Genomic DNA, 26,599 nt, shown 5'->3' with positions numbered 1-26,599 from the left:
AGTAATATAATTTGCTTATGATATCTAAGCTATTCTATGATTTCTACTCTACTTTTGTTGGCAATTGTAAATTCGAAAAATCTTGGCATTTGGTTAAGGTATGTATAATTAGAATGCTCCTTTCAATGGATTTATTTTTGGCTTTTCACTTTAATGTGCTATTAAGGTTTGTGTTGTTTATGACTTTTTTATTTGGTAAGTGTTAGGGTTTTAGGCCCCAGTTGATTAATCAATTTTAACCAATTACTTAATTAGTCCAATTATGCAATAGATCTCAATTGGTAAACATCATTACATCAAGCAAAATGGATCACAAAGAGACAAAAGAATCACAAAGAAACAAACAATGTGGTGTCCTAGGGAAAATGAATGGAACAAATTTTCAACTTTGGAGGGATTTAACCTTACAATCCTAAGGTAATCAAAAGCCTCTAGAATAGAATGAAAGTTTATACAATAGATTTGACCCTAAATCTACTACTACTTTATGTTATATTTACTAACGTGACTACACACAATTCCAGTTTCACTAACTCCTCTATTCTAGATCTTGTTGCACGTGAATGTTCGCTCATGACTACAAGAAACCACTTGAAGATTTAGATCAACAACTTTGAGGTAAAGTTGATTGCAACAACTTCACTTTAATCACTGGATCTTTGGTTGATGCTTCAAGAGAGATGGAAAACTCCAAGATCTGTTCACAGTAACATTGCTCTCATAAAGTCTTGAAAAATGTGCTCTAAGGTTGCTTTTATACCTGTCTTGTAATCCACGAAACCCTAAATCAAACGGTTGAGCAGAAAGTAGATTAGATTCAATTCTACATGAATCTCGATCGGTCGAGGTTCAGCTTTGATCAAAACCAAGACTTACTAGGATTCTAAGAGTTTAACCAATACATCTTGAATCTTGAGTACTTGTCGTGGACTTGAACATGTCTTCATTACCAACACAAGACTTACAATGATTCTAAGAGTTTACACAAGGTCACAATTTGCCAATCAAGTCCTACGGACGTAATAGTAAGTATGTTAAATGGTTTTAAAAAATTTAAAAAAAAAATCAACTTTTGAGCTTTTGGTGAATCTAGAAAATCTGAATGAAAAAAAATTTCTCTTTGAGCCTTTCTTTTGGTGGATTTTTCTTAGTTTATATTAATTGGTTTCTGATTGTGAGTTGATGGTTTTGCTTGTAGAAATTTTAGAACACTAAGTTTAAAAAAGGTGCGTTGTTGTTTTATTTTACGAGATTCAGTATTGATAATTTCTACAGGTATCATTTGATTCTCACTTTGAAGTGCTTCCTATGAAAATAATTCGTAGTGTTTGGGATCATAGGTAGGTCTTCATATAAAACCTTGTACATTTTGATATATTTCATATCATGTTAACTTTTTGTAATGATCAAAAGTTTTTATTTGTTTTATGGTTTTTAAAACTTGAAAAAGGATTGATATTATACAAAGAAATGGAACAATACTCTTGTTCATGAATGTGCAAATGTGCCCATTATATTTTTTTAGGTCTTTATACAGCCTTCTTAGAAGTTTCCTCACACTCTTCCTCATTTTTATTTATCAATTTGCAGTATTTTTAAGACGTAACATGGAAGACAAGTGTGGAATCAAGAAAGATGTTACAGAAGTATTCTTTTTCCAATAGAATCAATGCTTTAATGTTGCTTTTGTTCTCATTATTTTTTATTATGAACTCTTGTTCTCATAATCCATTTTGCTAATGGTAATTTTTGGCTTGTGCAGTTGATAGGCAATACCCCAATGGTATATCTCAATAATGTTGTGGATGGTTGTGTTGCCCGTGTGGCTGCCAAGCTTGAGATGATGCAACCATGTTCCAGTATTAAAGATAGGCATATAACTCTTAATTAATCTTTTTTTTTAATTGATTGTACTTTTATTTATATAGGTTGAAATAAAAACTAGGGTGAATTGCAAACTTCATTCTTAAAGTTTGGGGGTGTTTAGATTTTACGCCATGAAGTTTCAAAATTTAAATTTTACCCCCTAGAGTTTGAGAGTATTTGGATTTTACATCCTGATGTTTTAGAATTTGGATTTTACCCCCTAAATTTTAGAAGTGTTTGGATTTCACTTCCCAAAGTTTGTAAATGTTTGGATTTTACACCCTGAAGTTTCAAAATTTGAGTGTAAAATCCAAACACTCAACTTTAGGGGGTACTTCAAGACGTAAATCCAAATTCTGAAACCTCAGGATGTAAAATTCAAACACCTCTAAACTTTAAGAGTGCAATTTGCAATTTACCCTAAAAAATATTATATTTCCTTAAGAATCTTGTTTTAGACTCACGCATTTGAATGAAACTTTTGGCATGTAGGATTGCATATAGTATGATCCAAGATGCAGAGGATAAGGGTCTGATTACACCGGGGAAGGTTGGTAAATTTATCATATAGGTTTTGCACCTTTCAAAATTTCCTTTCTTGGTGGAATAGAATTGAACCCAAATAAAATATATCCTCTGATTGCACCTGTGGCTTTTCATAAGGCATTTGATACACATTTTCATTGCACACTATTCTGTTATTAACCTCGTTATGACTTAAAGTGAGACTCAGACAACCATTCAAGGATTTGCTTCACAGTTTAGTAATGCTCATATTACACTGTTTTATTTCTATTTTTATTCTCACTTCTACTTTTAATTCTTTGTTCTTTTAGTTTATCTTTAATAACTCATATTTAATTGTACGTGAGACATTGTTATATATGTAGTCCAAATTACTGAACATATGAACTAACATAATTTTCATTGATTTTGGACATGTTTGAACAATGGCAAAAGACTGTTCTCATGGAAATAACAGGTGGCAATACTGGAATTGGGTTGGCTTTCATTGCAGCCATCAAGGGTTACAAGCTAATCCTTATCATGCCAGCTTCATATAGCCTTGAGAGAAGAATTGTGTCCCTAGCTTTTGGAGCTGAGTTGTACCTTACAGATCCTGACAAGGGCCATGAAGAAGCTCTTAAGAAGGCTGACGAGCTCTTAAGCAAAATCCCTAATAGTTATCTGTTAAAACAATTTGAAAATCCTGCCAACCCAAGGGTATTGTTTGCGTTTGCATCTGCTATCTTCTGATATGGATAGATGATTGACACTATTAACAAATCATTTTGTCATTCTTAATTCAGATCCATTATGAAACCACTGGCCCAGAGATATGGAGAGATTCAGCACGAAAAGTTGATGTTCTAGTTGCAGGGATAGGTACTGGGGGTACAATAACTGGTGCAGGGAATTTCCTCAAGGAGAGAAACCCAGAGATAAAGGTCCACTTGTGTACAATGCTTGTTTCTTAGAGAGAGAGAGAGAGAGAGAGTATTTAATGGTCCATTGACTCCATTTTAGCTTGTATAAATGTAGGTGTATGGGGTAGAACCGGTTGAAAGCGCCCTCTTGAATGGAGGACAACATGGTTAGTTAATGCTTAGTAACTTCAATTCTTTATTCTCTCTTGGTATTTTTCCCTTCTATAATATATATGCATTTTTTGTGCTTAAAATCTTATTATTTTATTTGTACATAAGAAAAGTTCTAGATTTTTAAATTTCACTAGTATCAAATATCCTCTATTTTATGAGATATTACGAGGTGTCTAAACCCAAAAAGTTGAAACTTTATTAGATATTTGATTTTGCTAAATATTAGGTTTTTTTAGAGAGAGTTTTAAACCTATAATGCCCGCTCTTAATTATTATTCTTTATTTATCATCAGGAACTCCAGATCTCTTATTTGATGATAAGAAGCTTTACTAATTATACTAAATAGCAATTGGTAATATATTTTGCAGTCATCATTTTGGAGTGTCATTAGGAAATCCAAAGAGGTTGGACCACCTTTGTTGGTTTTAGAACTGAAAATGGCCAGTTCTTTTTCTTTTATGGGATAGAGATCACTCATGTTTGAATAGTCAATTCCTTGTTAAATTTGGCTGGCATAAATCATTTAATGTCTCATTATATGTGATATTTATTTAACTTATATGTTTTGCATTTGATTTTAAATGACAGTTCTCTAACTGTCACGCGCATGCACATCTCATAGGCAAGCATCTGATTCAAGGAATTGGTGCTGGTTTTTTCTCTGCTGTTCTGGATGTCAATGTGCTTGATGAAGTTATTCAAGTGAGTCTAGAGTATTATATTTGCATTCATCGTGATTTCACATGTAATATTATCTTCTTGTGCTTTAATTTTGTGAAGGTACTAGAACAGTCAGAATACATGAATATGGGAAATGCAATTACAATAGTCTTGCAATGGGGGTACAACCCATTATCATCTTTACAATTGTGTAATCATTAATATAAAATGATTGATGCATTTTGGAAGTGACAGACAATCAGCTCCTTAGTCCTTAAAAGACATTACAAAGTTCAAATGTATAGGTTTTTAACCAAGACAGGTCTTTTCTAACTTATTTAAGCCTTTGAGTGATTTTTTGACCTTTTTTAATTTTGGTTTATTTCAATCCTGTCTATTGGTAAAGTTCATTTCAGTTGTACTTTTTCCAAGATATATCATCCAGATGTGAGTCGATTTATAGAGCGTGCAGTTGGTCGGGTTTTATGTAATGAACAATTCTAATTCTTTCTGAAAGTTTACTTCTTGCAAGCTGATTTCTTGAGTATAGTTTAGAAAAGAAAAGATTAAAACTCATGTTTGGTTCAGGTTGAAAACCGTTTTTATTCGCTATTTTGATAACCAGTTCATAACAAAGAAAGCTAATTCTTTCTGAGAAATTGGTCCCCTGTGGCTACTTTTATAATTATATTTTAGAAAAGGAAAGATTCAAAATCATATTTATATTAATGAAAATGGACTATTTTATTGGAGACCTTGTTCATCTTGTTATTTTCTTTTTGCTAAGGAAGGCTTGGAAAGGAAAATGCATACACTTTCATGAAATGGATCATTCTAGTAAACATTTACCATACTTAGTGTTTTCTTTGTAAATCTTGTCAAAGTATAAGCTTATCCCATATTGTTTCCATGGCAACATTTCTGATTTCTGTTAGCTGCTACTATGCATGGATTTCCCTGCAATGATTTGAGATGTTTCTGGCAACTTTTTCCAGGTATCTAGTGAGGAAGCTATTGAAACTGCTAAGCTGCTTGCCCTGAAGGAAGGTTTGCTGGTATAGTGATTATCTAAGATAATATGTAAAGGTTCTAGAGGAATTCCTTACTCTTCTGCTTTGTTTTGTTAAACAGATAATGTCAACACTGCTTTTGCTGCTTGTCTTTTTGGTTTTTCCAATTCTTTGGTGAATTTAAGAGCATGTTTATTGCAGGTGGGGATTTCATCTGGTGCTGCAGCAGCTGCTGCGATAAAGGTGGGAAAGAGGCCGGAAAATGCTGGGAAACTCATTGTCGTAAGTCTTATAGCCTTCCTATTAGTGTTCCTAGTTAGTGTTCCTAGTAGTGTCATAAATATGTCAGACATGTTTAACCAACCCAAAGTAATGCATATCAATTATCAACCTAATCCAAAAAAATTATTTTAAAATTGGATATTTAACCTATTTCAAAATATAAAATGTATATTTCCTTACATGGCTTGGAACAAAGAACAGGTTGAGTTTGTATAGAATTCAGGTCAATTATCCATTTGGAACTCCAGAAAAGTCTTTATGTCAGATCTAAACCTGACCCTTTCCCACCCTTAGGTCATTTTTGAATTGTTATAGCAGTGCCTATGTCACGCCCCAAACCCCAAATGCTCCGAAGCAACCCCAAATGCTCCAAAGCAAGCAACTCAAGTGTCATGATACTAGCTGTGTCACAAAGACCGCAAGTACCAGGCATTGGCTACCATGTCACACAAACTCAAGTGCCATCACAAAGATTGCAAGTAATAGGTACTAGCTATCGTGTCACACAAACTCAGGTGCCATTATATTAAGCCACCATGTCACAAAGACTCAGGTGTTGCACTACTGACCATGTCACAAAGACTGCAAGTACTAGTTACTGGCCATTGTGTCACATAGACTCAAGTGTCACCATATAAACCACCGTATCACAAAGACTTGGGTGTTGTGCTACTGGCCATGTCACAAAGACTGGAATTATTGGGCCACCGTGTCACAAAGACTGCTGCATCCAATTGGGTAATCATTGGGTAATCACAATTATCACATATTCACAGCACACACGCACAAACAACATAATCAGCTCACAAGTATGATGTAATTAAATTTCATAACATATTTCCAAGTAATTCCAAGAAAACCTTCAATAACCAATATTTCCACAAGGTTTCCAAAACGAACCAATATTTCCACAGGTTCACAAAACCATTCTTTGTCAGGAAGTTTTCTATCAATTTTCCAAATAACACAAGTCAATATAAAACATCTTTAGAATTTCCATGCCAACAAATCATGCATTTCTTTATATGCAATTTCAAATATAAATTTACTGGCCATGTTTCCTGCATTTTCCATAAACAATTAACTAACAAGAATAGTACACATAGTACATTTTAGGAAAACCAAGGACAATGTTCCAAATTGGGGTTTAACCATAAAATAATTGAGTGCAAATGTGCAATAATGATTGTTTACAAAAACCCCCATTAAAGATATACTTACCTCATAAAGTTCACCAATTTACCTCAGTTGGACATTACACAAGCAAGTCAAATTACTAGGTCCACCACCAAGTACCATGGAACCTAGAAAGACAATCATCAAGTCTATTAAGAACAAGGCTTATCACAAAGTACACCATTCCAAAACTAGAAAATCCAACCCATGGCCACATGACAAGGTGTCACAAAGACGAGGTTGTCACAAAGAATGGGTGCCAATATACAACGTCACAAATTCAAGGATTACACCAACTCAAGTCAACATGTAGTAACAACCAAGATTGAAAACTCATAACTTCACCTATAGCAATCATCTCACCCTCAAGTCAAGTAAATGCAACCTCATAATTCATTGAGGCAATTTATCGAACACTTGACATGCAACAATCACATTCACATGAGTCTAAATAGTCAACTTCAACAACCCTAATAAAACCCATAATGTTGCTCAAGAAAACTAACCCCTCAAATTCAGTTTTCAAATCTACCACATCATACATCAAAATTAACGGCTAAGCATTAAACTAATTGCATGAAATATCACACAAAAACCCAAACCCATAGATGCCATAAATTGAAACTTCCAACCCCTAACTTGAGATATTTTCGACCATTAATCCAAGACAACCCTTCATATTAAATTAAACAAAACCCAGGTAGTAGTATTAACTTAACATGACTAGGATCCACCATTAGTGACAAACACGCATATTTAAACTAAGCTATCAAAGAAATATGAAAATTACCTTTGTTTTTATGACGGCCAAGAATAGAGAGGAAAATCTAGAGCTCCCATATAAGATTGCTGGAAAGCAACCTCCAAAAGAGTGGTGGAGAAGAGAAGAAGATAAGAGAATGGGTCGACGTGGGGTTCATTGGGAGAAAGTGAGGATAAGTTGTCATCATCCACTCGTTCCATTTGTTGAATTTCCAATTTGCCCTTCTTCTTTCTCAATTTTTCCATTGACCCAAATATACCCAAATGTTTTAGGGGTATTATTGGTTTAAAAATTATTTTTAGAAATATTTTATGAAAATATAATAAAATAATTAATTTTGTTAACGGTTTTTTTATAAAGGTGATTTAAATTTTTTTTTAATATAATTTATTGATTATTGTTGTAAGAAACTCGTTAACATGACTTATAAATTAATTATATAATTTTTTTTTTTTTTTTTTTACAAAGAAGAATTGTGTTAAGTGTATGGCTTAAAAGTTAAGTCTGTACTTGTCAGCATACGTTGAACCCAATTCCATTAACGATATTTTCTGATTTTGCGTGCCACACAGGTGATTTTCCCCAGCTGTGGGGAGCGTTATTTGTCTACTGCACTCTTTGATTCCATTAGACATGAGGCGGAAAATATGACTTTTGACTGATGTTTTCATTAAATAAGAACTAATGTCTCCACAAAGATGAAGTATGATGAATTTGAGAGATTATCTTCGTAGTCTCTATTTTGAAGATATACCAGTAAAGAAAAAAAAAACATGATACTATACATTGTTGACTCTTATATTTAAACCTTTCTATGTGCTCAGAAAGCACATGGAAAGGCTCAAATAGGATGGCAGTTTAATTTAAACACATGTAGTTTGTTATTTGTAATTTGAATTACACCCCATCTGCCTTTCCAGTTGTGAAGAACTTCGATCTCTGGATGATCTACTCCTCAGGTGGATGTAATTTGTACAAGTCTAACATATAAAATTATGTAATCTGTACCAAGTCCAACATATTAAATGTCTTCCAAATTTCTTTACCTCTACTTGAACCGGCTGAATTTGTTCCACTATATATTATTTGTTGAGGTGCAAAAATCATGGACTTTAGGCAATGTGACTAAGTTCAATGCATGTTTCAGAACCTTCCATGATAGATAATAGAGGATGGTGATTGTCTAGTAAAACTATGGACAACACGTTGTAGTCAAATTCAGCTTTTGCAGGTGCATTATCCTATGGCTCTGTCTTATCCTGGCAAATACTACAATTTAAATTCCTCAAAGTTCTATTCGTGGCCTCACCTCAATTTCATTTGCCCATCGGTCTGAGGTGCATGATACTGCTATAATTTAAGCTCATGCCAAACCTCCTCCACAAAGTGAGCCAAAAGTGGGCAAGAAATTTTGGATAATGATCAAAAGAACAATTTCTAAAAGAAAAAGTCTGCAGAAATTTTGAGAGAGTTTTTTAAGAGAGACATTAGTTTGTTTTAATGCAGCATCACTCTCTTCAATTAGCTTCACATAATCAATTTGAGAGGACCTACTAATTAGGGGTGGCAAAATCTGACACGACCCGTGAACCCGACACGACTAACCTGTTTATAAACAGGTCATGGGTTGAGGCTAAATGGGTTCGGGTCATATTCGGGTTGACACGGCTGACCCGTTTAATAAATAGGTCGTGTTCGGGTTCACACATGTGAACCCGTCTGACCTGTTTGACCCGTTTAAATAATAAAGACATTAAATTTTGTTATTATTGCTTAATTTTTTTTGTTGTAATTATATGTTTATTACTATATTTATGGCCGTAATTGTATTTTAATTTTAGATATATAAAAATTGATAATAGATTATTTAGGTCATATATGACCTATTAATCAAACAGGTTATTAAATAGGTTATTTGTATTAACTTTTATATGACTTATTAATTAAACAGGTTAAACGTGTCGGGTTGGGTCAACCTGTTTAATAAACGGGTCTGGTTAGGGTTGAGGATTCTTGACACGTTTACTAAACAGGTCGGGTTCGGGTCAACTCATATAGCAGAGTACTTATGGCTCGACACGACACGAACCCGACCCGCGAACACGAATTGACACCCCTACTACTAATGTACTGCGTTAGGACTTCCAAAAACTCAAAAAGGGGAGTAGACTCCATGTTTGTTCTTGTTGATAGGTTTTCTAGATGGTCCTGTCGCAAGATTTTCAATGATGCACAATTGCAAAATTATTCATTCAAGAGATTGTGTGGTTGCATGGAATTCTAAATTCCACTACTTTTGACCATTATTCAAATTTTCTTTCAAACAATTTGAGCTTTAGATTACAAAAAAGTATATTAATTGTTAAATCTTGATGTGGCTTGATTTTCTTACCGGATTGCTCTTTTCGTACAATGTGTCATTTTGATTGTTGTATGATTGTTGTAAAGTTTAATATTTTGGAATTGATTGAATTTGCATGTTCATCGAAGTCTCGGATTACGTTTTTACTTTTTAATGATATTGACTTGCAATTATGATAATTTTAATCAATGAATAATTTTTTAAGCAAGTATATATTTTACAAAACAAACTTGAATGAAAAGGAAATTATTTTGAATTATGTGAAGACTAATTATTATATCTTAAACAATGTTACATACATACTTTATGTATAAGTAATATATACATACATGTGTTTAAATTATTCAATATTGTAGGATCAACACTCACTCTTTCCAAGTGGGTCTCACTAAAAATTTAATTAATAAAATCCATTTTTATGTAAGAAAGGGTAACATGTGAATGGTTAAGTAGGCTAGATAGCTGTAGTAAGTGAAAGTTGATATTCCAAATCCCATCTGAGGTGACGATCAAATTTCACATCATTATCGAAACACACATTGTTTATGTAGCACAAACTCCTGACATAGTTTTCGTAGTTGAAACCAGTAGAGCAGCGTACAGGTTTCTTTATGAAATCAAACTGGTTTTGCAATGCCAATGTTTTACAAACTGATCATTCCTTCATAAGCAATTTCCAGAATGGAATTTAAACTAGATCGTCCTAAGCATCTCGGCCCCTGTCTCAGTTGATAGGAAGACGCTGTCAATGTACTGCAGAACAACTTTTGCCGCATTAATGTACTTGTGAATATGCTCCTTCAATGAATCCTCTGATAAAAGCAAAGAAAATTCAGAAGAACAAAACCAAATAAGTCAATTTTTGCTCGAGTGAAAACTTATTCACTACTGGTGTAATCGTGTTTATCATATATCGAACAATAGCACAATTAAAACGCAGATATCGAAATTAAACTATAAGAAATGTAAGAAAAATACTATGCATTATCATCAGTTTATAGCTGTATAGGAATTGCCTCAATCTATGCCTTCACCTAGTTAAGGTTAGCACGCCAGATTTGTGCCAAACATGTTGAAACCTGATGTTCTAAATTTCCAATAGTGTATATATCAAGATGGATTACGAGATACCAATTTGACTTTGAATACTAGATATTGAAACCGTACGTCTAGGTGTGTGAGATTGTTTGAAAATGTTACTTAGTTGACCATGAACCACACTCAAACTCGATGCATTTGGTCTACTTGTTAAACACACATGATTGTGACTTGTGAGCAATTTGAATAGAGCTACCAAATAGAAAGCAAAAGCCTTCGATGGAACAATAGATCTTTAGACTCATGGAAATAGGACTTTAATAACACTTGTATCCTTTATGCTCAACACCATATCCAAGGAAGATGTAGAGGCGAGAACATGATTGACTGATTGTAGTTTAGTTTGTTCCTGAGATTGGAGCAGGACAAAGTAGAAGAACCATACACCTTAAGTTGACTATTAGTGGGAGAGGTCCCAAATAATTGTTCATATTGAGTTTGGTCATTGAGGATAGAAGAAGGTAACCGGTTAATTGTTTGTACAACAATGGGCATTGATTTTTCAGAATGGTGCAGTAATAAATGTAATTAGAATCATAGCTTAAACAGCAACCAGAATGTATAAAAGTTTATATTTGGACAAACTAAAACTAGCAATGTAACCAGGAATTCTTACCATCTTCATTTAAAATCTTCAATAAGAGGTCCGGAGGAGGAAGTTCTTCCAATGCAGCAAGCACAATATTCTTGGACAAACCGACCGACAAATTAAAACATTCACCGGCAGTCCATCCAGGATATGGAACAAAAACTTGCTCATAAGCTACTGCAAATGTCTCAACAAATGAATTTTGCCTGTCATAAAAAAGATCTATGAAAAAATAGTTTGCATATATACAAAGCCAATAGTTGTATTACATGATAAAATTGTATTTAACTTCGCTACAACCCTAAAATGGGTCTCAATATCTTTTGTTTATTAAGGAGAAGTCAATTCATCCCTGAATTTCAATACCATTTGTTGATACCTTATATTTTAATTGTCTAGCCTCTTAATTTTGATGGAAGTTTGATTTCTAATTTCAGGGACATAATTTCATGGTTCAAATAGTAGATCTTTTTTTTTGGGGGGGTCAATTTTCATTAAGATGACCAAATATGCTTAATTTTTAAATAAAATCCAACCACTTAATTGGATTAAGTTTGATAACACAGTAAAGACCATGAAATTCCCATCAATGTGATTGTTCATAAACAAAATTAGGTTTGAATCGAGTGAGATATCGCAAAAATAAATAAATAACTCAATTAAATATTTATTTTAATATTTCTTAGGAAACGTGTTTTATTGTTGTAAAACCTGCTTTAATTTCCTTTGAAATGTCATTCTGAATTCTTATGGAGTTTGTGCTCTAAATTTTTTTTCCCCCTTTGGCTAGATGAATCCCACTATTTTGGAAAAAATTATCATTTCATTGATTTAAGATGCACACCTTGAAGCCTTATTTTAATTGTGGGAAATCATTTTGACCTTTCATGGAGTAAATTATTTTTATTTTGACTTAATTAAATTGGTCCTATATAAATTTTATTGGGAAGATACATATTCCTTGAAAATTCACAGTTCCCAATTTATTAAGACACATGTCCAAGTTTGATTAATGTACAATTTTTATTTTATTATTATTAGTCACAACCTTGTGCAACATGTGAGAATATATAACTATTTTCCAATGAAGTGTAATATATTAAAAAAACCTTTTGTTTCAAGTATTGTCTTTTTTTTTTTTTTTTTATTATCTCTACAAATATATTATCTTATTATTTTTTGTGTGTTTAATTAATATTTTTTTCGAAGTAAATCGAAATAAACCGAAGTAGATGGAAATGGATCGAATTAGATAGAAGTGTGTTGAATGGACAAAAATGCTACATAAACTATGCTATATAAAATACTAAATAAACATCTAATAATATATATATATATATATATATATATATATTTTTTTTTTTTTGAAAGCAACGTCTAATAGATTTAGATTCATACAGTATTGCTTCTCAAAAAAAAAGATTCATATAGTATTGTTTTTAATTCAGTTTTCAATCACTTTATGCATATTATGCTATAATTTATACTTGAGCCAATATCCATCATTTAAAAAAAAATAAATAAAAATTAATTAAAAAAAAAACATAAAATACACAATAAAACATGTATAGATTCCTAAAATAAAGAAGAAGACATGCCTCAAAACTGTGAAATCAAAGCTTGATGGTTGACTGTTCCCCTCAATCGATTGTGCAGCAACTCTTACCACATAAACAAAAAAAATTAGTAATGTTCAACTAAAAGCCAAAGACCTAAAAGAGGCCTGGGCCGAGCAGGAATAAAATTGAACTACAGGAATTTAGAGTACAGTCCCCATCGGGTGATTTTGGCATTCATAGGAGCATTTTAATTATTTTTGTGAAGTTTTGGCGGACTTGTAGCTTAAAAAATCAATAATGGCGGAGTTGTAGATCCGGCTAATACTCAGCAAAGTAAAACTCCAAATCTTGGATTATTGCTGGATGTAAGAGTTTGCCATTGGATGAGTACTCTATCACTGAACTGGTAAATAAAGTTACAGCTAAAAGTCCAAGAATATTGCTAAATGAGTAATACTTTGCATCCAGACCAGTCGAATTGTCGTAGAATAGGCATAATTGTTATTGAACAAATTTTGTTGATACTAAATGGGTCACTTCACCACGAAATGTGGCTTTTGCCAAAGAATTAAAGCAATAGTTATGTATTGTATTGTTAGCGCGCACTATCGCCAAAGTGCACCTAAGCTAAGCTAAGACTCTTAAGCATCTTTTTAATTAATTCATGCAAACTACTTTTCTTATTTTAGTAATTTTCTAATATTTTTTCTTTTCTTATTCTAGTACTTTCCTTATATAATTTCATCCAATTCAATCTTCCAAACTCATCACCAATAGTTTGCTATGTCATTTATGTCTCTCCATACATTACTTATGCATGAATATTGTTTATTAATACATCTCGTATTTTCATTAGGGTACAAAATGGCAGCCTCCTTTGAGCATTTGACAATGAAGGAATTTCAACTTAATGTCGGTTTGGAAACAGTTTATCTAGTTTTTTTTGTTGAAAATGTACTAAAATGTACTAAAATATACTTATATCTTGAAAATTTTTGAAAAAGTGAAGAAATGCTAGGAAAAAAAATGAAATTTTAAACTGCTGTACATAAAAACTAAAAACTAATTACTAAAAGCTAAAGCTAATGTCAAATAGGCTCTTAATGTCCTCTCTTAAACCCGAATTCAAGAACTCCCCAATCAAATCTCGATGTGTGGCAAGGTGACAAAAAAAACCTTTACACACATGAATCATGGCACACTCACTAATAATTAAAATAGTGTTGAAAATTTCTTCTCAAAAAAAAAAATTGTTGATGAAATTAATAAGATATTTTTATTCTCATATAATCTAATTAGAATAATGCTATAATTACAACTATTTTCCGATGCGACCTAGTGCTGCTCTTTATTTAATGGTAGGTTATAGTTTCAGCCACCTAGTAAGCTCAGATCAGGTTCAAGTTGAGTACAAACCCAACTCAACCCAACTCATGAACACCCTTAATTATTATTATTTTTTTATTTTTTTGAGAAGAACCCTTAATTAAGTTTGTTAAATTAAAAACAAAGTTTTTTTTTTTTTTTTAATGGAAAACACATAGAATTAAGATAGGGAAAATCGACGATTTGACGTACCGGCCAGTAGTAAGAATTTGCTCAAGCACTTCCCTCGCCAAGTCAATTATACGCCTAAGTCGCGCCAGGGTTCTGCATGGGCTACCTTTATCCCTCGCAGTACCATTCTTAATTTCACTTTCCACTAAATCCTGTATTGTGTCGTATTTCTTTGAGGCTTCTAAAAAATTATCCACCTTTGGTTATATTACATATAAGGAGAGACAGAGTGAGCAAACTGAGTGCAGTAATATTCTATTGTTGAAGCAGATACATTGTAAGTTATAATCAAAATTATATATTCTATGGTTCACACAAACCTTAGTTTGGGGGTCCAGGTCCGGAAACTTAACAGTGATGCCAAGGTAGAAGATAGCAGTATAACTGATACGGCAAAACTGAACCAGGTCGCTGACCTTGATTTGTGGATTGTCCGAGTTTACAGTATCAGCAAGCACCTGAAGTGAATCTGCCAACTTCCTCACGGGATTGTCCCGTGTCGCCATTGCAAGAGAGCTAGATCACGGTTCACACAGAAGGTTAACTTGTTTTAGTAGCAATATAGCAGCGTGTAGAGAAGTGTGAATAGCTAGCTAACTGCACAACTAGTCTGCAAAATGTTTTTGGGATATGATTTTTGTGATGAGTTTTCAAAAACAGTGCAGTCAAAACAAGTTTCTTTTGGTTCTTACATGATTTTACTTTTGAGCACTTAAAACAAATTTTAAAAACGCAAAAACTTACAGAACAAGCTCGGCTTCCACGCGTTTGAATTTATTCTTTGCCACTTGTGGCGAAAACCAAGCGAAGCTACGGCCGGTATTGATGCTTTGTGTTTTTTTTTTTTTTTTTTTTTTTTTTTTTTTTTTCAAATAAAAATACTTGCCAAACAAGCTCGGCTTTCACACGTTTGAATTTATTCGATGCTACGGCCGGTCTTAATGCTTTGTTTTGTAATTTTTTTTTTTAATGGAAATATTATGTCTTACTATGACTGTGAGTGCTATACTTTGTACTACCAATCACAATTCACAATGGTTTCAAAAAAAAAAAATCACAATTTACAACATTCCCCCCCCCCCCCCCCTTGTAAAAAGTACTCAAAATTTTAAAATGAAATAAGTAAATAAAAATTAGATACATGGCAGTGAATTCCATAGCAGATCCTATCCTTCACAAATACAAAACTAGCATATATTAGCACATGTGACATTTTGCTCCTAATCACAAGCTTTATTAAGGGATGGAAAGGATCATTACTCATTACTAGTTTATGTCTAGAATAAGTAATTATTCAATATTTGGGAATACAACAACAAAGTACTCTATCCTTTCATTCTAAAAAAAAAAAGTACTCTATCCTTTTACATAATAAATGAATCACACTAATTGAATTCATAATTGTATTCATTATTTATGTAAGAGAATGGAATATATACCAAATCGCTGTATTTTTATAGTACCCAATAACTTTGTCAATTTAAGGATAATTTTGCGAGTTTGAGGAGCGAGCGAAGAGCACAATGAGTTGCAAACTTTCATAAATCAAAATCTTAAAAATAAAATAAAGTAAAATAAAAATAAAAATAAAAATATATCTATATATATATATATATATATATTAAAAGATCACAATAGGTTGAATGACTCAAAATAGTGCATACATAGGAAAACATAACACATGTTGTGGGGGGTAAAAGACTAGGAGGCCCATGTCAATGTCTACATTAGGCCAAGTGCCCAGCCCAAGGAAAAACCCCTCCTCGGCCATGGGGAGGCTCCTCCTTGGCATGGATGTAGCCAAGGATAAAGGGGGCAACCTGCCACTGGTAGTGACACTCCAGATCGTTCCACGGAATAGGAAAAGTACTAAAGCAGAAAAGGACAACGGAGAAAATGGAAGTGTCTGAGGGAAAGGCTGCCATTATTGCATTTAGTGCCTTGTGCCTGACACAGCCATACTTTTCTGCCTTTACAACCACTCCCAACAACTGGAGGGAAGGGCTAATGGGACAAGTACCTACCCTAGGAACCCCATTCAGGAGGAAGGAAACAACTATAAAAAGGGAGTGGAAGGAGACAGAAGGGGCGGAGCGGAGACCCCCAAACACACTAGAGGCACCAGAAAAAGCTCCCCGAAACGTGCCGAGGACCAATCCTCTCTGATAAACTCAGTCCATCTCAGCTTGATCGTGAAGAACACCGTGATAACCATTGTCCATACAGTTAAGCCTAGCTCTTTGGCCCACGCTTTACAAATTCATTGTACCGGGCTCACTGGTCTAAGGTCCCATGCATATTGGGTTTAGCCTGAAAAACGTGACCTTACAATTTGCGCCGTCTGTGGGAAGAGCTTGTGCGTTAGCAAATGCATCGGTTAATCACGGGGGGACCAAGCCCCTGTCAGGAAGAGTCCCTCAAGAAGACCATCTTGGCGGTAGTATAAGCTACACAAAAGCCCCCCCATCATTTCCAAGAACACACTGTCATTGTCGTGACTTAGCTTCCACTTAGGTCTACACTTCGAAACGTTGATTACGCGGGAAGGATCGCTAAACAGAGCACAGTTCTAGGGGCTTCTGACGTCAGATGTGTGCCCCCGTGCACTTGCCAAGGGGCTAATTCTCGCGGGCCTAGCAGTACAGTTCGCTGAATTCCCTTCGAAGAAAGAAGCCAAGGGCTAAACCAGAATCTTTTGAAGCGGTTAAATAGAACCTTAGCTATGTCAAGCCCTCGGACCTCCGGCTTTGAGGAAATTAACGTGCACTGACAACTTTCTAAAAAACCTAAGTGCTAGATAGAATCAAGGTCTTGCATGGTCCTTGGACTCAAACCTACGGGGAAACTAGCTACTCTAAGAAAGCCTAAGTGCTAGACAGAACCAAGGTCTTGCATGGTCCTCGGACTCAAACCTATGGGAAAACTAGTCACTCCAAGAAAGTCTAAGTGCTAGACAGAACTAAGGTCTTGCATAGTCCTCAGATTCAGACCTATGAGGAAACTAGTCACTCAAAGAAAGTCTAAGTGCTAGACAGAACCAAGGTCTTGCATGGTCCTCGGACTCAAACCTATGGGGAAACTAGTCACTCCAAGAAAGTCTAAGTACTAGACAGAACCAAGGTCTTGCATGGTCCTCAGACTCAAACCTATGGGGAAACTAGTCACTCCAAGAAAACCTAAATGCTAGACAGAACCAAGGTCTTGCATGGTCCTTGGACTCAAACCTATGGGGAAACTCGTCACTCCAAGAAAGTCTAAGTGCTAGAAAGAACCAAAGTCTTGCATGGTCCTTGGACTTAAACCTATGGGGAAACTAGTCACTCCAAGAAAGTCTAAGTGCTAGACAGAACCAAGGTCTTGCAGGGTACTCAGACTCAAACCTATGGGGAAACTAGTCACTCCAAGAAAGTCTAAGTGCTAGACAGAACCAAGGTCTTGCATGGTCCTCGGACTCAAACCTATGGGGAAACTAGCTACTCCAAGAAAGCCTAAGAGCTAGACAGAACCAAGGTCTTGCATGGTCCTCAGACTCAAACCTATAGGGAAACTAGTCACTCCAAGAAAGTCTAAGTTGCATAGTCCTCAGACTCAAACCTATGGGGAAACTAGTCACTCCAAGAAAGTCTAAGTGCTAGACAGAACCAAGGTCTTGCATGGTCCTCGGACTCAAACCTATGGGGAAACTAGTCACTCCAAGAAAGTCTAAGTGCTAGAGAGAACCAAGGTCTTGCATGGTCCTCGAACTCAAATTTATGGGGAAACTAGTCACTCCAAGAAAGCCTAAGTGCTAGATAGAACTAAGGTCTTGCATGGTCCTCGGACTCAAACCTATGGGGAAACTAGTCACTCCAAGAAAGCCTAAGTGCTAGACAGAACCAATGTCTTGCATGGTCCTCGGACTCAAACCTATGGGGAAACTCGTCACTCCAAGAAGTCTAAGTGCTAGACAGAACCAAGGTCTTGCATGGTCCTTGGACTCAAACCTATGGGGAAACTAGTCACTCCAAGAACCTAAGTGCTAAACAGAACCGAGGTCTTGCATGGTCCTCAGACTCAAACCTATGGGGAAACTAGCTACGTCAAGAAAGGCCTAAGTCCTAGACGGAACGAAGGTCCTACATGGTCCTTGGGCCTCCGGCTTTATATGAACTAACGAGTACCTTTCTAAGTGTTTAGGCTAGGTCCAGTCATGCCTCGGTCCTTGGACCAGACCCCTAAAACAAGTTAAAGCTATAAATATCATCAAAAATGTGGAAAAGAATCCTAGTACCCGGCAACCCCCTCGGACAGTTTACTTTAGGTTACACGTCCTCGAGCGGTTACCCTGTTCGCAGTACAGAACATGCGGTTGTTTTCCTTGTTAGTCTTATATAGTTAACTTACTTAAAGTCAGCGTTGTTGTACCCGTCAGTTTTGATAAGTTCAGAGTGACAATTCTTTACTATCAATGGCATCAGTTCTAAGTACTATTCGAAAGAAAAGACACCAGCACATCCATTCATAAAATAATTATTGCAGAAAAGAAAGGGTACGCAAAATGAAATAAAATCGTCTTTTTATTAGATAAAGAAGTAGTACAATGTACATAAAAGGGCTTAAACAAGCCTATATTAGAAGCTAACTATGAAAAAAAAAAAGGGTACACGGGAACGATAAATCCTCAATCTTGCTCCAGTAGCAATCAAACAAGTATGGATGGCACCGACGGTAGAAGAGAAGAAGAAGCAGGAACGTCAATTCCCCATACTTGCTCTAGCAGCAATCGAGCAAGTATGGATGGTACGAGCAATGGGAAATCCAAACCCTCACATACGTGACACACGGCGTCGGATGAAAGTCCCAATTTTGTCGCACCAAAAATCGGATGCGACCTACACCTGCTTCGGATTTTGGCTGAAGCAAGAGAGACTTCTTTCTTGTCCAATCGAGGGGAAGAAATATCTTTGGCCTTTGTCTCCCTTGCCCTGACTGGGCCATTTTAAATCTCGGAGACACCTGAGGCTTCTGAAGAAGGTTTGGTTCCTTCACCCTCACCCTATCCATGACCATTTCACTCCTTAAATCTCAGTCACTCTCATAGTGGGGACTTTGGGAATATTTGGAGAGTTAGAAACCTGAAAAACTCAAGGGTCTGCGAATAAAGGGGGATGATCTCCCACCATGCGTCTTATATAGGGGGCAAATTTGGAGGCAATCAATTCGCCCCAAATCTCTAAGAAGGAATTACAAGCGAGATAAACCTTGCTCAATTTCCAAAGTAGTCTTCAGCCGTTGGATTTATGTCACCTCGTGAAGAGGCCCTAATTAAAGCGTGCCTCGTGTATCTAAACGACAGGAACGCGGCTTGGATAGACTAAAAGAATGTTTCACAGCCAGGAACGTGCCTCAAGCAAGCGAAGAGGCTCTGGCATTAATGGAGGACAAGACTTAGCAAGCCGTGATAGAGGCCCGATGTCACCAAAACCCTCCTCTCCGTCCGAGGAGCCGGACAACAGGATTTTGAGGGGTTATTGTGGGAGGTAAAAGACTAGGAGGCCCATGTCAATGTCTACATTGGTCCAAGGGCCCAGCCCAAGGAAAAACCCTCCTCAGCCATGGGGAGACTCCTTCTCGGCATGGATGTAGCCGAGGATAAAGGGGGCAACCTGCCACTGGTAGTGACACTCCAGATTGTTCCACAGAACAGAAAAAGTACTAAAGCAGAAAAGGACAACGGAGAAAATGGAAATGTCTCAGGGAAAGGCTGCCATTATTGCATTCTGTGCCTTGTGCCTGACACAGCCATACTTTTCTGCCTTTACAACCACTCCCAACAACTGGAGGGAAGGGTTGATGGGACAAGTACCTACCCTAGGGATCCCATTCAGGAGGAAGGAAATGACTATAAAAAGGGAGTGGAAGGAGACAGAAGGGGCGGGGCGGAGACCCCCCAACACACCAGAGGCACCAGAAAAGCTCCCCGGACCGTGCCGAGGACCAATCCTTTCTGGTAAACTCAGTCCATCTCAGCTTGATCGCGAAGAACACCGTGATAACCGTTGTCCATACACTCAAGCCTAGCTCTTTGGCCCACTCTCTACAAATTCATTATACCGGGCTCACTGGTCTAAGGTCCCATGCATCTTGGGCTTGGCCTGAAAAACATGACCCTACACATGTATATTACTCAAATTAAAAACATGTAGCTCAAATAAATAATTTAAAGGGGTAAGCAAGGTTAACCTGGACCAAAATTCCAATGTGGAATCATTAATGATGAATATCGAAGCAGTTTATTTCTCAACAAATTAATGTGCAAATTAAAAAGATACAAGAGTTGTGTTAAATCCAAGCATTTTTAACACATTCTTGGCCCATTAGTCTAACAATATTGGTCATGGGCTAAGAAGATGAACCTAATGGATGAAGTACCCAAGGTGGGCCCATGGATCTACAAAATGGGTCGAAACTTCAAATTCTTCTTAGGTTTACACATGTAAAATATATAAATATATTACATCATGCATGCATAAATATGTGTAGGGAGTGGGTTTAAGCGCTCCTTCTATTGGATAAAAGGTCTCAAGCCCAACTAGCTTAATACAATGAATTTTTAGAGAATAGGTTTAAGAACTAGGTCTTAGTCTGAACCACAATCACTGGACACGGTTAGGTGCGAGCTAAGCAATAAGGAATTGGGTTAAAGTATGGAATTTTGTCCTCAGGCGTTTCGTCCGAGGAATTTAGTATTCTTCTTCTTCTACTTTCAGTACTAGGTTACAGTGGTTTTCAAGACCATGCAGACTGCCACAGTCTTCTCCTTTTTCTCTCCTCCTGCTCTTTTTTCACGATTCCCCATTCTTGGAGGGTCTCTCATATTATATACTTCTTTCCAGTCGATCTTGACGCTCCACCTATTGATCGTGCAGGTCATTACTCGAGTGCTCGTCCCATCAGCCACCTTCCCAAACCTTCTGTGAGTTGTGGCAACCAAGGCCGCACTGTTCAGGGGTCCTTTCCTCATTAATGCGGCCAGAACGTTACTTAGGTGCATTCAATGTGGAGGTGACAGCTTCTCCTTGAATTGCTTCTACAACATACCCCCGTGTGTGTCCTACTGTACTCGTCCTTTCTTCTAGGGGCGCTTTGGGAAGCTGTCTTTGATGGTGTGCTGTTCTTTCCTTCTAGGGTCTAGAGTGCCGAGGACAGGATCGTCCTCGGCAACATCTCTAGGCCATTTGGGCTTTTTTTGTATGTCCTAGGGCATTTTTCCCTCTTCGGCGCAGGCCTTGGGCCTGGTATAAAGTGGGCCGGGGTTGTCGAATTCTTTGGCCCCACAATAGCCCCTCAAAATCCTGTTATCCGGCTCCTCGGGCGGAGAGGAGGGTTTTAGTGACATCAGACCTTTGTAATGGCTTGTCAAGTCTTGTCCTCCATCAATGCCAGAGTCTCTTCGCTTGCTTGAGGCACGTTCCTGATGCCTTGGTATACGAGGCGTGCCTCCATTAAATGCTGGCGGCTCTGTGCTCCCCACATTCAACGATGCGATGATAATCTAACAGTGGAGATTTCCTCACTTTTATGGGCAGGAAAACCCGCACAGTTATTTTTAATGGGAGGTATAAATACTCATTTGAACGGACTTGTCTCTTTACCTTTGCACTTAAGAGTTCTTGCGCACGTATCCTGAGTTCAATCAAACTTCTAGCCAAACTTAAGTCTCTTTCCAGCATAAAAAGCCTGTCCGATGAGCTTTTCCTTATTTCTGTAAGTTTTCTTCTCTCTCCAACTCGCGTTTTCTCTCTTCTAAGTTTATCTTTCTCTTGTTCCTCTCCTTCTTTCGTAATCCCCTGAGTCTCTTTAGCGGTTTCTAGAGATGGGTAAATTAAAAAAGTTGGTTGAGACCGAAGAGGCAATGGAAAAATTCATTACCGATTATAGGATACCCCCCAATGTAGGTTTAAGGCACTGTGAGGAAGGGGAATGGCACTTGAGGAGAAATGTGGGTGAGGTGGTGATTCCCGTGCTCGCCTTCATAGAAGGGGGTGTGAGAATCCCCATGGGGCCAGTAATGAGGGATTACCTTAGGCACTTCCGATTAGCTCCCACCCAGTGCTCTATTGATGTGTTTAGGATCCTGGGTTGTGTGGATGCTTTAAACAAGAAAATGGGGCTACGATTAACCCACCACAACGTAAACTAGTGCTACAACCTCCAACTCCTGAAGGGCAAATCCTACTATATGAAGACAAGGGACGATAAGGTTCGGCTTATTCAGTGCCTCTCGGAGTCCAGCAAAGGGTTAAACAAGGACTTTCTCATTGTGTCTGGGGAGTGGCACGATGGCCTTCCTTGCCCAACGGTGGAGGGGGAGCCAAGTGGGGTATCGAGAGTAGGAGAGGGATGATCTTCTTTGCCATCATGATTTGCACGGTTCGGCCATTAATATGAACATGTCTTCTTTTTGAAGATCCACACGGCTTTCAACGACATTTCCACCTGATCAACCGGGGAGATTTAGAGACTATTCTTAAGGCGGCGGTTTTTGTAAATGAGGCGGACAACCAAGTCAGAGCTGCTCACAGGATCTTGAGGTACGATCTTATCCAGAGGTCATTCGCCGCCCCGAAGCACGTGATCAGAGCTAACGATCCTCGGCTTCAGAAAATCACTGTAGCAGAGCACGGATTTCTGATCCCTGAAGGATCTTCTGTTTTAGAGGGAATCCCGTTGGTCAGCTCTTCTTCGTCCCACCAAGCAGCGGAGGCCGAGAGTGATTTGGGTTTGCCCGAAAAAGGATTCGGCGTGTTTGACCAAGCTAATCCATCTGAGGATCCTTCTGGTGACTTGGGTGACCCCGACTTGTTTGAGGCGGATCTCTTATCAGCGGGGACATCTTCTCAGGCAGAGATGGGTTTTAAAAGGAAGCCCCAGACAAGCCTATTTGACCTGATTAAGGGCCAACCAGGGAAGGATGGGCCAGGGAAGTCACAATCCAACCCTCCTCCTCCTTCACCACAGCCTCAACCTGTTCGGACCAGGTCTTCTCCCTCCTGATCACAGCCACCCTCTCCCTGATCTAGACTTCTTGCTCCTGCCCAATCAACTCTACCTCCTCGGCCTGAGCCCACCAACCCAAAGAGGAAGAGGAGTTCCAAGGGTAAAAAACCAATGGATGGGGGGAAGTCTCGCACGTCTCAAAAGGAGGACGAAGCCCCGCGAGCTCAAAAGCAACTAAAGATTGGGCATTAAGGCCAAGGCAAGAAGGTCGATGCTCAACCCACGCCCGAGGCTTGGCTTCCTGCCTCAATGCTCCACGGGGAGCCATTGATGGAAAATGCCACCCTGAAGGACTTCCAAAGCGGCGAAGGCGCTTATGTGACCGACGCGTTGGAGAGGACCCTGCTACTCCCCATTAATATGGACGAGTTAAAGAATATGAGGAGGCAGGAGGTCTTCCTTAGCATTAAGAGGTACTTGGGCATGGTAAGGCTTCTAATACTTGTGGCTTCGTCGACATCATGGGGACGCTTGGTTTGCGTTTGCCCATGTTTTTAGGGGGCTGAGCGTGTGATCCGAGGTGCCGAACGTGCACTTGGGTCATATCCACAGCTTTTACGAATCTTGGAGTAGCTAGTTTCCCTATAGGTTTGAGTCCAAGGACCATGCAAGACCTTAGTTCTATCTAGTACTTAGATTCTTCTTTGAGTAGCTAGTTTCCCCATAGGTTTGAGTCCGAGGACTATGCAAGACCTTGGTTCTGTCTAGTACTTAGATTCTTCTTTAAGTAGCTAGTTTCCCCATAGGTTTGAGTCCGAGGACCATGCAAGACCTTGGTTCTGTCTAGTACTTAGATTCTTGGAGTGACTAGTTTCCCCATAGGTTTAAGTCCAAGGACCATGCAAGACCTTGGTTCTGTCTAGCACTTAGGCTTTTGGAATGACTAGTTTCCCCATAAGTTTGAGTCCGAGGACCATGCAAGACCTTGGTTCTGTCTAGCACTTAGACGGTTGCCAGAATGCGAGACGTGTAATCAGGATGGACTTAAAATTTGAACTAGATAAATGCTTTTATTAATAACAATAACTTCTCAGGTTATTTACATTCCATGGACAAGGTACAGCTTTTTCATCTAAGTCTTCTAGGTAGTATGCTCCTATTCCCGCGACTGAAGTAATTCAGTATGGACCTTCCCAATTGGGTCCAAGCCTTCCCCATGATGGGTTTTTGGCAGCACCCACAACTTTCCTCAGCACTAAGTCCCCTGGCGCTAGCGGTCTAAGCTTCATGTTGGCATCATATCCCTGTTTGAGCTTCTGGTGGTAATAGGTCAACTGGACCATTGCCTTTTCTCTTCGTTCGTCGATCAAATCTAGGTTCTTCCCCAGTAGTTCGTCGTTACTGTCCGAGGTAAAGGAGCTCGTCCTCAGCGTTGGGAAGTTTGCCTCTAGAGAGATAACAGCCTCGGCCCCATAGGTCATGGCAAAATGTGTCTCCCCTATTGACCGCCGTGGTGTAGTCCGATAAGTCCATAGGACGTGCGGCAGCTCTTCCACCCATCTTCCCTTGGCGTCATCCAGTCTCTTCTTAAACCCGTTAAATATGACCTTGTTGACAGCCTCGGCTTGCTCGTTTCCTTGAGGATAGGCTGGAGTTGAGTACCTGTTAGTGATCCCCAACTCGCAGCAGTATCTTCTGAAGGCCTTGCTGTCAAACTGGAGTCCATTGTCTGAAATGAGGATGCGAGGGACCCTGAATCGTGTAACAATTTTCTCCAGATGAATTTCTTAGCATCCACGTCCCTGATGTTGGCCAGAGGCTCGGCTTCGACCTATTTGGTGAAGTAATCTGTGCCGACTAGTAGATATCTCTTATTTCTTGCTGCCTTTAGGAAATGTCCTACAATATCCAGGCCCCACTAGACGAACGGCCACAGAATGGACAGAGGGTTGAGGACCCCGCTTGGCTGATGAATATTCGAGGCGAACCTTTGGCACTGGTCACACTTTTTAACATACTTCAGGGCTTCCTTCTGCATCCCCAGCCACCAATATCCCTGGGTAATGGCTCGATGCGACGGAGATCTTCCTCCTGTGTGACTCCCGCAGATCCCTTCGTGTAACTCTTCAAGCAATAGTTCAGATGCCTTAGGGTGGACACATAGTAAATATGGCCCAGAATATGAGCGTTTGTACAATTTGTGGTCCTCGGACAACCAAAAATGAGGAGCTTTTCTTCGTATTTTCTCCACCTCCGACTTTTCCTTGGGCAAGATGTCATCTTTGAGGAACCTCACCATAGGGTCTATCCAGCGAGGGCCCACTCTGACCTCATGAAGATGGACCATGCCTCTGGCTACTTCATTCGCTTTGTCCAAATGCTCGACGAGAATAATTCAAGGCAGATCCCCTGCTGAGGAGGTGGCAAGTGTGGCCAGCGAATTTGCATGAGTGTTTCCACTTCTGGGGACATGCGACAAGCTGAAAAAGTCGAAGCTCGGCTGTAGGCGTTTGACCCGACTTAAGTACTCTGCATCCTTGCATCTATAGCCTCTAATTCTCCCTCTACCTGGCCCACTACCAGTCTCAAATCCGAGAATATCTCCACTGTTTTTCCTCCCATTTTCTGTACCATGGCGATTCCTTGTAGTAGGGCCTCATACTCGGCCTCGTTGTTTGTGGCCGAGAACCCGAGTTTCAAGGACTTCTCTATGATGGTTTTCTCTGGAGATATTAGGACTAGCCCCACTCTGGATCCCCTTTGATTTGCTGCGCCATCAACGTACACCTTCCAACACGGGAGTTCTGATGTAGAGATTACTCCAACCGATTTTCCATTCATGTTCTGCTCCTTTGCCACTATTTCTACTAGTGGTTCAGCAAATTCGGCTACTAAGTCAGCTAGGACCTGGCCCTTTATAGAGGTCCGAGGCATGTATTTAATGTCAAAAGCTCCCAGAATTGTACTCCATATGGCGATCCTTCCAGTGTAATCGGTGGTTCGAAGTACAGACTTCAAGGGTAGTTGGGTTAGAACAACCACTGTGTGGGCTTGGAAATAATGGGGAAGCTTTCGCATAGCGTGGACCACAGCCAG

General features: G+C 38.4%; 3 protein-coding genes and 1 long non-coding RNA gene across 28 annotated transcripts in view; 2 read left to right on the top strand and 2 right to left on the bottom strand.

The window, feature by feature from the left end:
- The window catches only part of LOC126717091 (cysteine synthase-like), an 80,622-nt gene that overhangs the window by 3,822 nt on the left and 50,201 nt on the right, over window positions 1–26,599 (top strand). For 3 of the 5 annotated variants that reach the window (XR_007652428.1, XR_007652429.1, XM_050418316.1), the window contains exon 1: window positions 1,270–1,340. The exons of 1 other annotated variant lie outside the window; for it this stretch is intronic. The gene's annotated coding sequence lies outside the window, so the exon portion shown is untranslated. Of the gene's footprint in view, window positions 1–1,269; window positions 1,341–26,599 lie in introns of those variants that run through there. One more of the 5 variants, XM_050418314.1, reaches the window with a different exon arrangement.
- Window positions 1–26,599, top strand: part of LOC126717088 (cysteine synthase-like) — an 80,296-nt gene that overhangs the window by 3,823 nt on the left and 49,874 nt on the right. For 2 of the 21 annotated variants that reach the window (XM_050418312.1, XM_050418309.1), the window contains exons 2-10: window positions 1,763–1,872; window positions 2,359–2,416; window positions 2,827–3,090; window positions 3,177–3,314; window positions 3,409–3,460; window positions 4,091–4,170; window positions 5,124–5,183; window positions 5,340–5,420; window positions 7,932–8,410. In XM_050418312.1, the coding sequence (XP_050274269.1) occupies window positions 1,781–1,872; window positions 2,359–2,416; window positions 2,827–3,090; window positions 3,177–3,314; window positions 3,409–3,460; window positions 4,091–4,170; window positions 5,124–5,183; window positions 5,340–5,420; window positions 7,932–8,021 (915 nt within the window). In that variant the 5' untranslated portion in view covers window positions 1,763–1,780 and the 3' untranslated portion in view covers window positions 8,022–8,410. Of the gene's footprint in view, window positions 1–372; window positions 418–547; window positions 619–1,275; window positions 1,341–1,590; window positions 1,647–1,762; window positions 1,873–2,358; window positions 2,417–2,826; window positions 3,091–3,176; window positions 3,315–3,393; window positions 3,461–3,836; window positions 3,916–4,056; window positions 4,172–5,123; window positions 5,215–5,339; window positions 5,421–7,931; window positions 8,411–26,599 lie in introns of those variants that run through there. The other 19 variants (XM_050418307.1, XM_050418305.1, XR_007652418.1 and 16 more) reach the window with 19 other exon arrangements.
- On the bottom strand, window positions 6,221–7,671 carry LOC126717095 (uncharacterized). Its single transcript, XR_007652430.1, has 2 exons — window positions 7,387–7,671; window positions 6,221–6,724 (listed from the first exon to the last, which is right to left on the bottom strand). It is a non-coding gene; the product is annotated as an uncharacterized LOC126717095 (long non-coding RNA).
- Window positions 10,415–26,599, bottom strand: part of LOC126719260 (accelerated cell death 11-like) — a 72,538-nt gene continuing 56,353 nt past the window's right edge. The window contains exons 2-6 of the mRNA XM_050421833.1: window positions 14,845–15,063; window positions 14,546–14,721; window positions 13,007–13,069; window positions 11,436–11,614; window positions 10,415–10,533 (exon numbers count right to left, since the gene is read on the bottom strand). Coding sequence (XP_050277790.1) covers window positions 10,415–10,533; window positions 11,436–11,614; window positions 13,007–13,069; window positions 14,546–14,721; window positions 14,845–15,030 — 723 coding nt within the window. The 5' untranslated portion in view covers window positions 15,031–15,063. The remainder of the gene's footprint in view (window positions 10,534–11,435; window positions 11,615–13,006; window positions 13,070–14,545; window positions 14,722–14,844; window positions 15,064–26,599) is intronic.

The sequence above is a fragment of the Quercus robur genome, chromosome 3 (assembly GCF_932294415.1).
Source record: "Quercus robur chromosome 3, dhQueRobu3.1, whole genome shotgun sequence".
In the NCBI taxonomy this organism is placed as follows: domain Eukaryota; kingdom Viridiplantae; phylum Streptophyta; class Magnoliopsida; order Fagales; family Fagaceae; genus Quercus; species Quercus robur.
The sequence above is the reverse complement of the archived record's forward strand: the minus strand, read 5'-3'. Positions and strand labels throughout refer to the sequence as shown.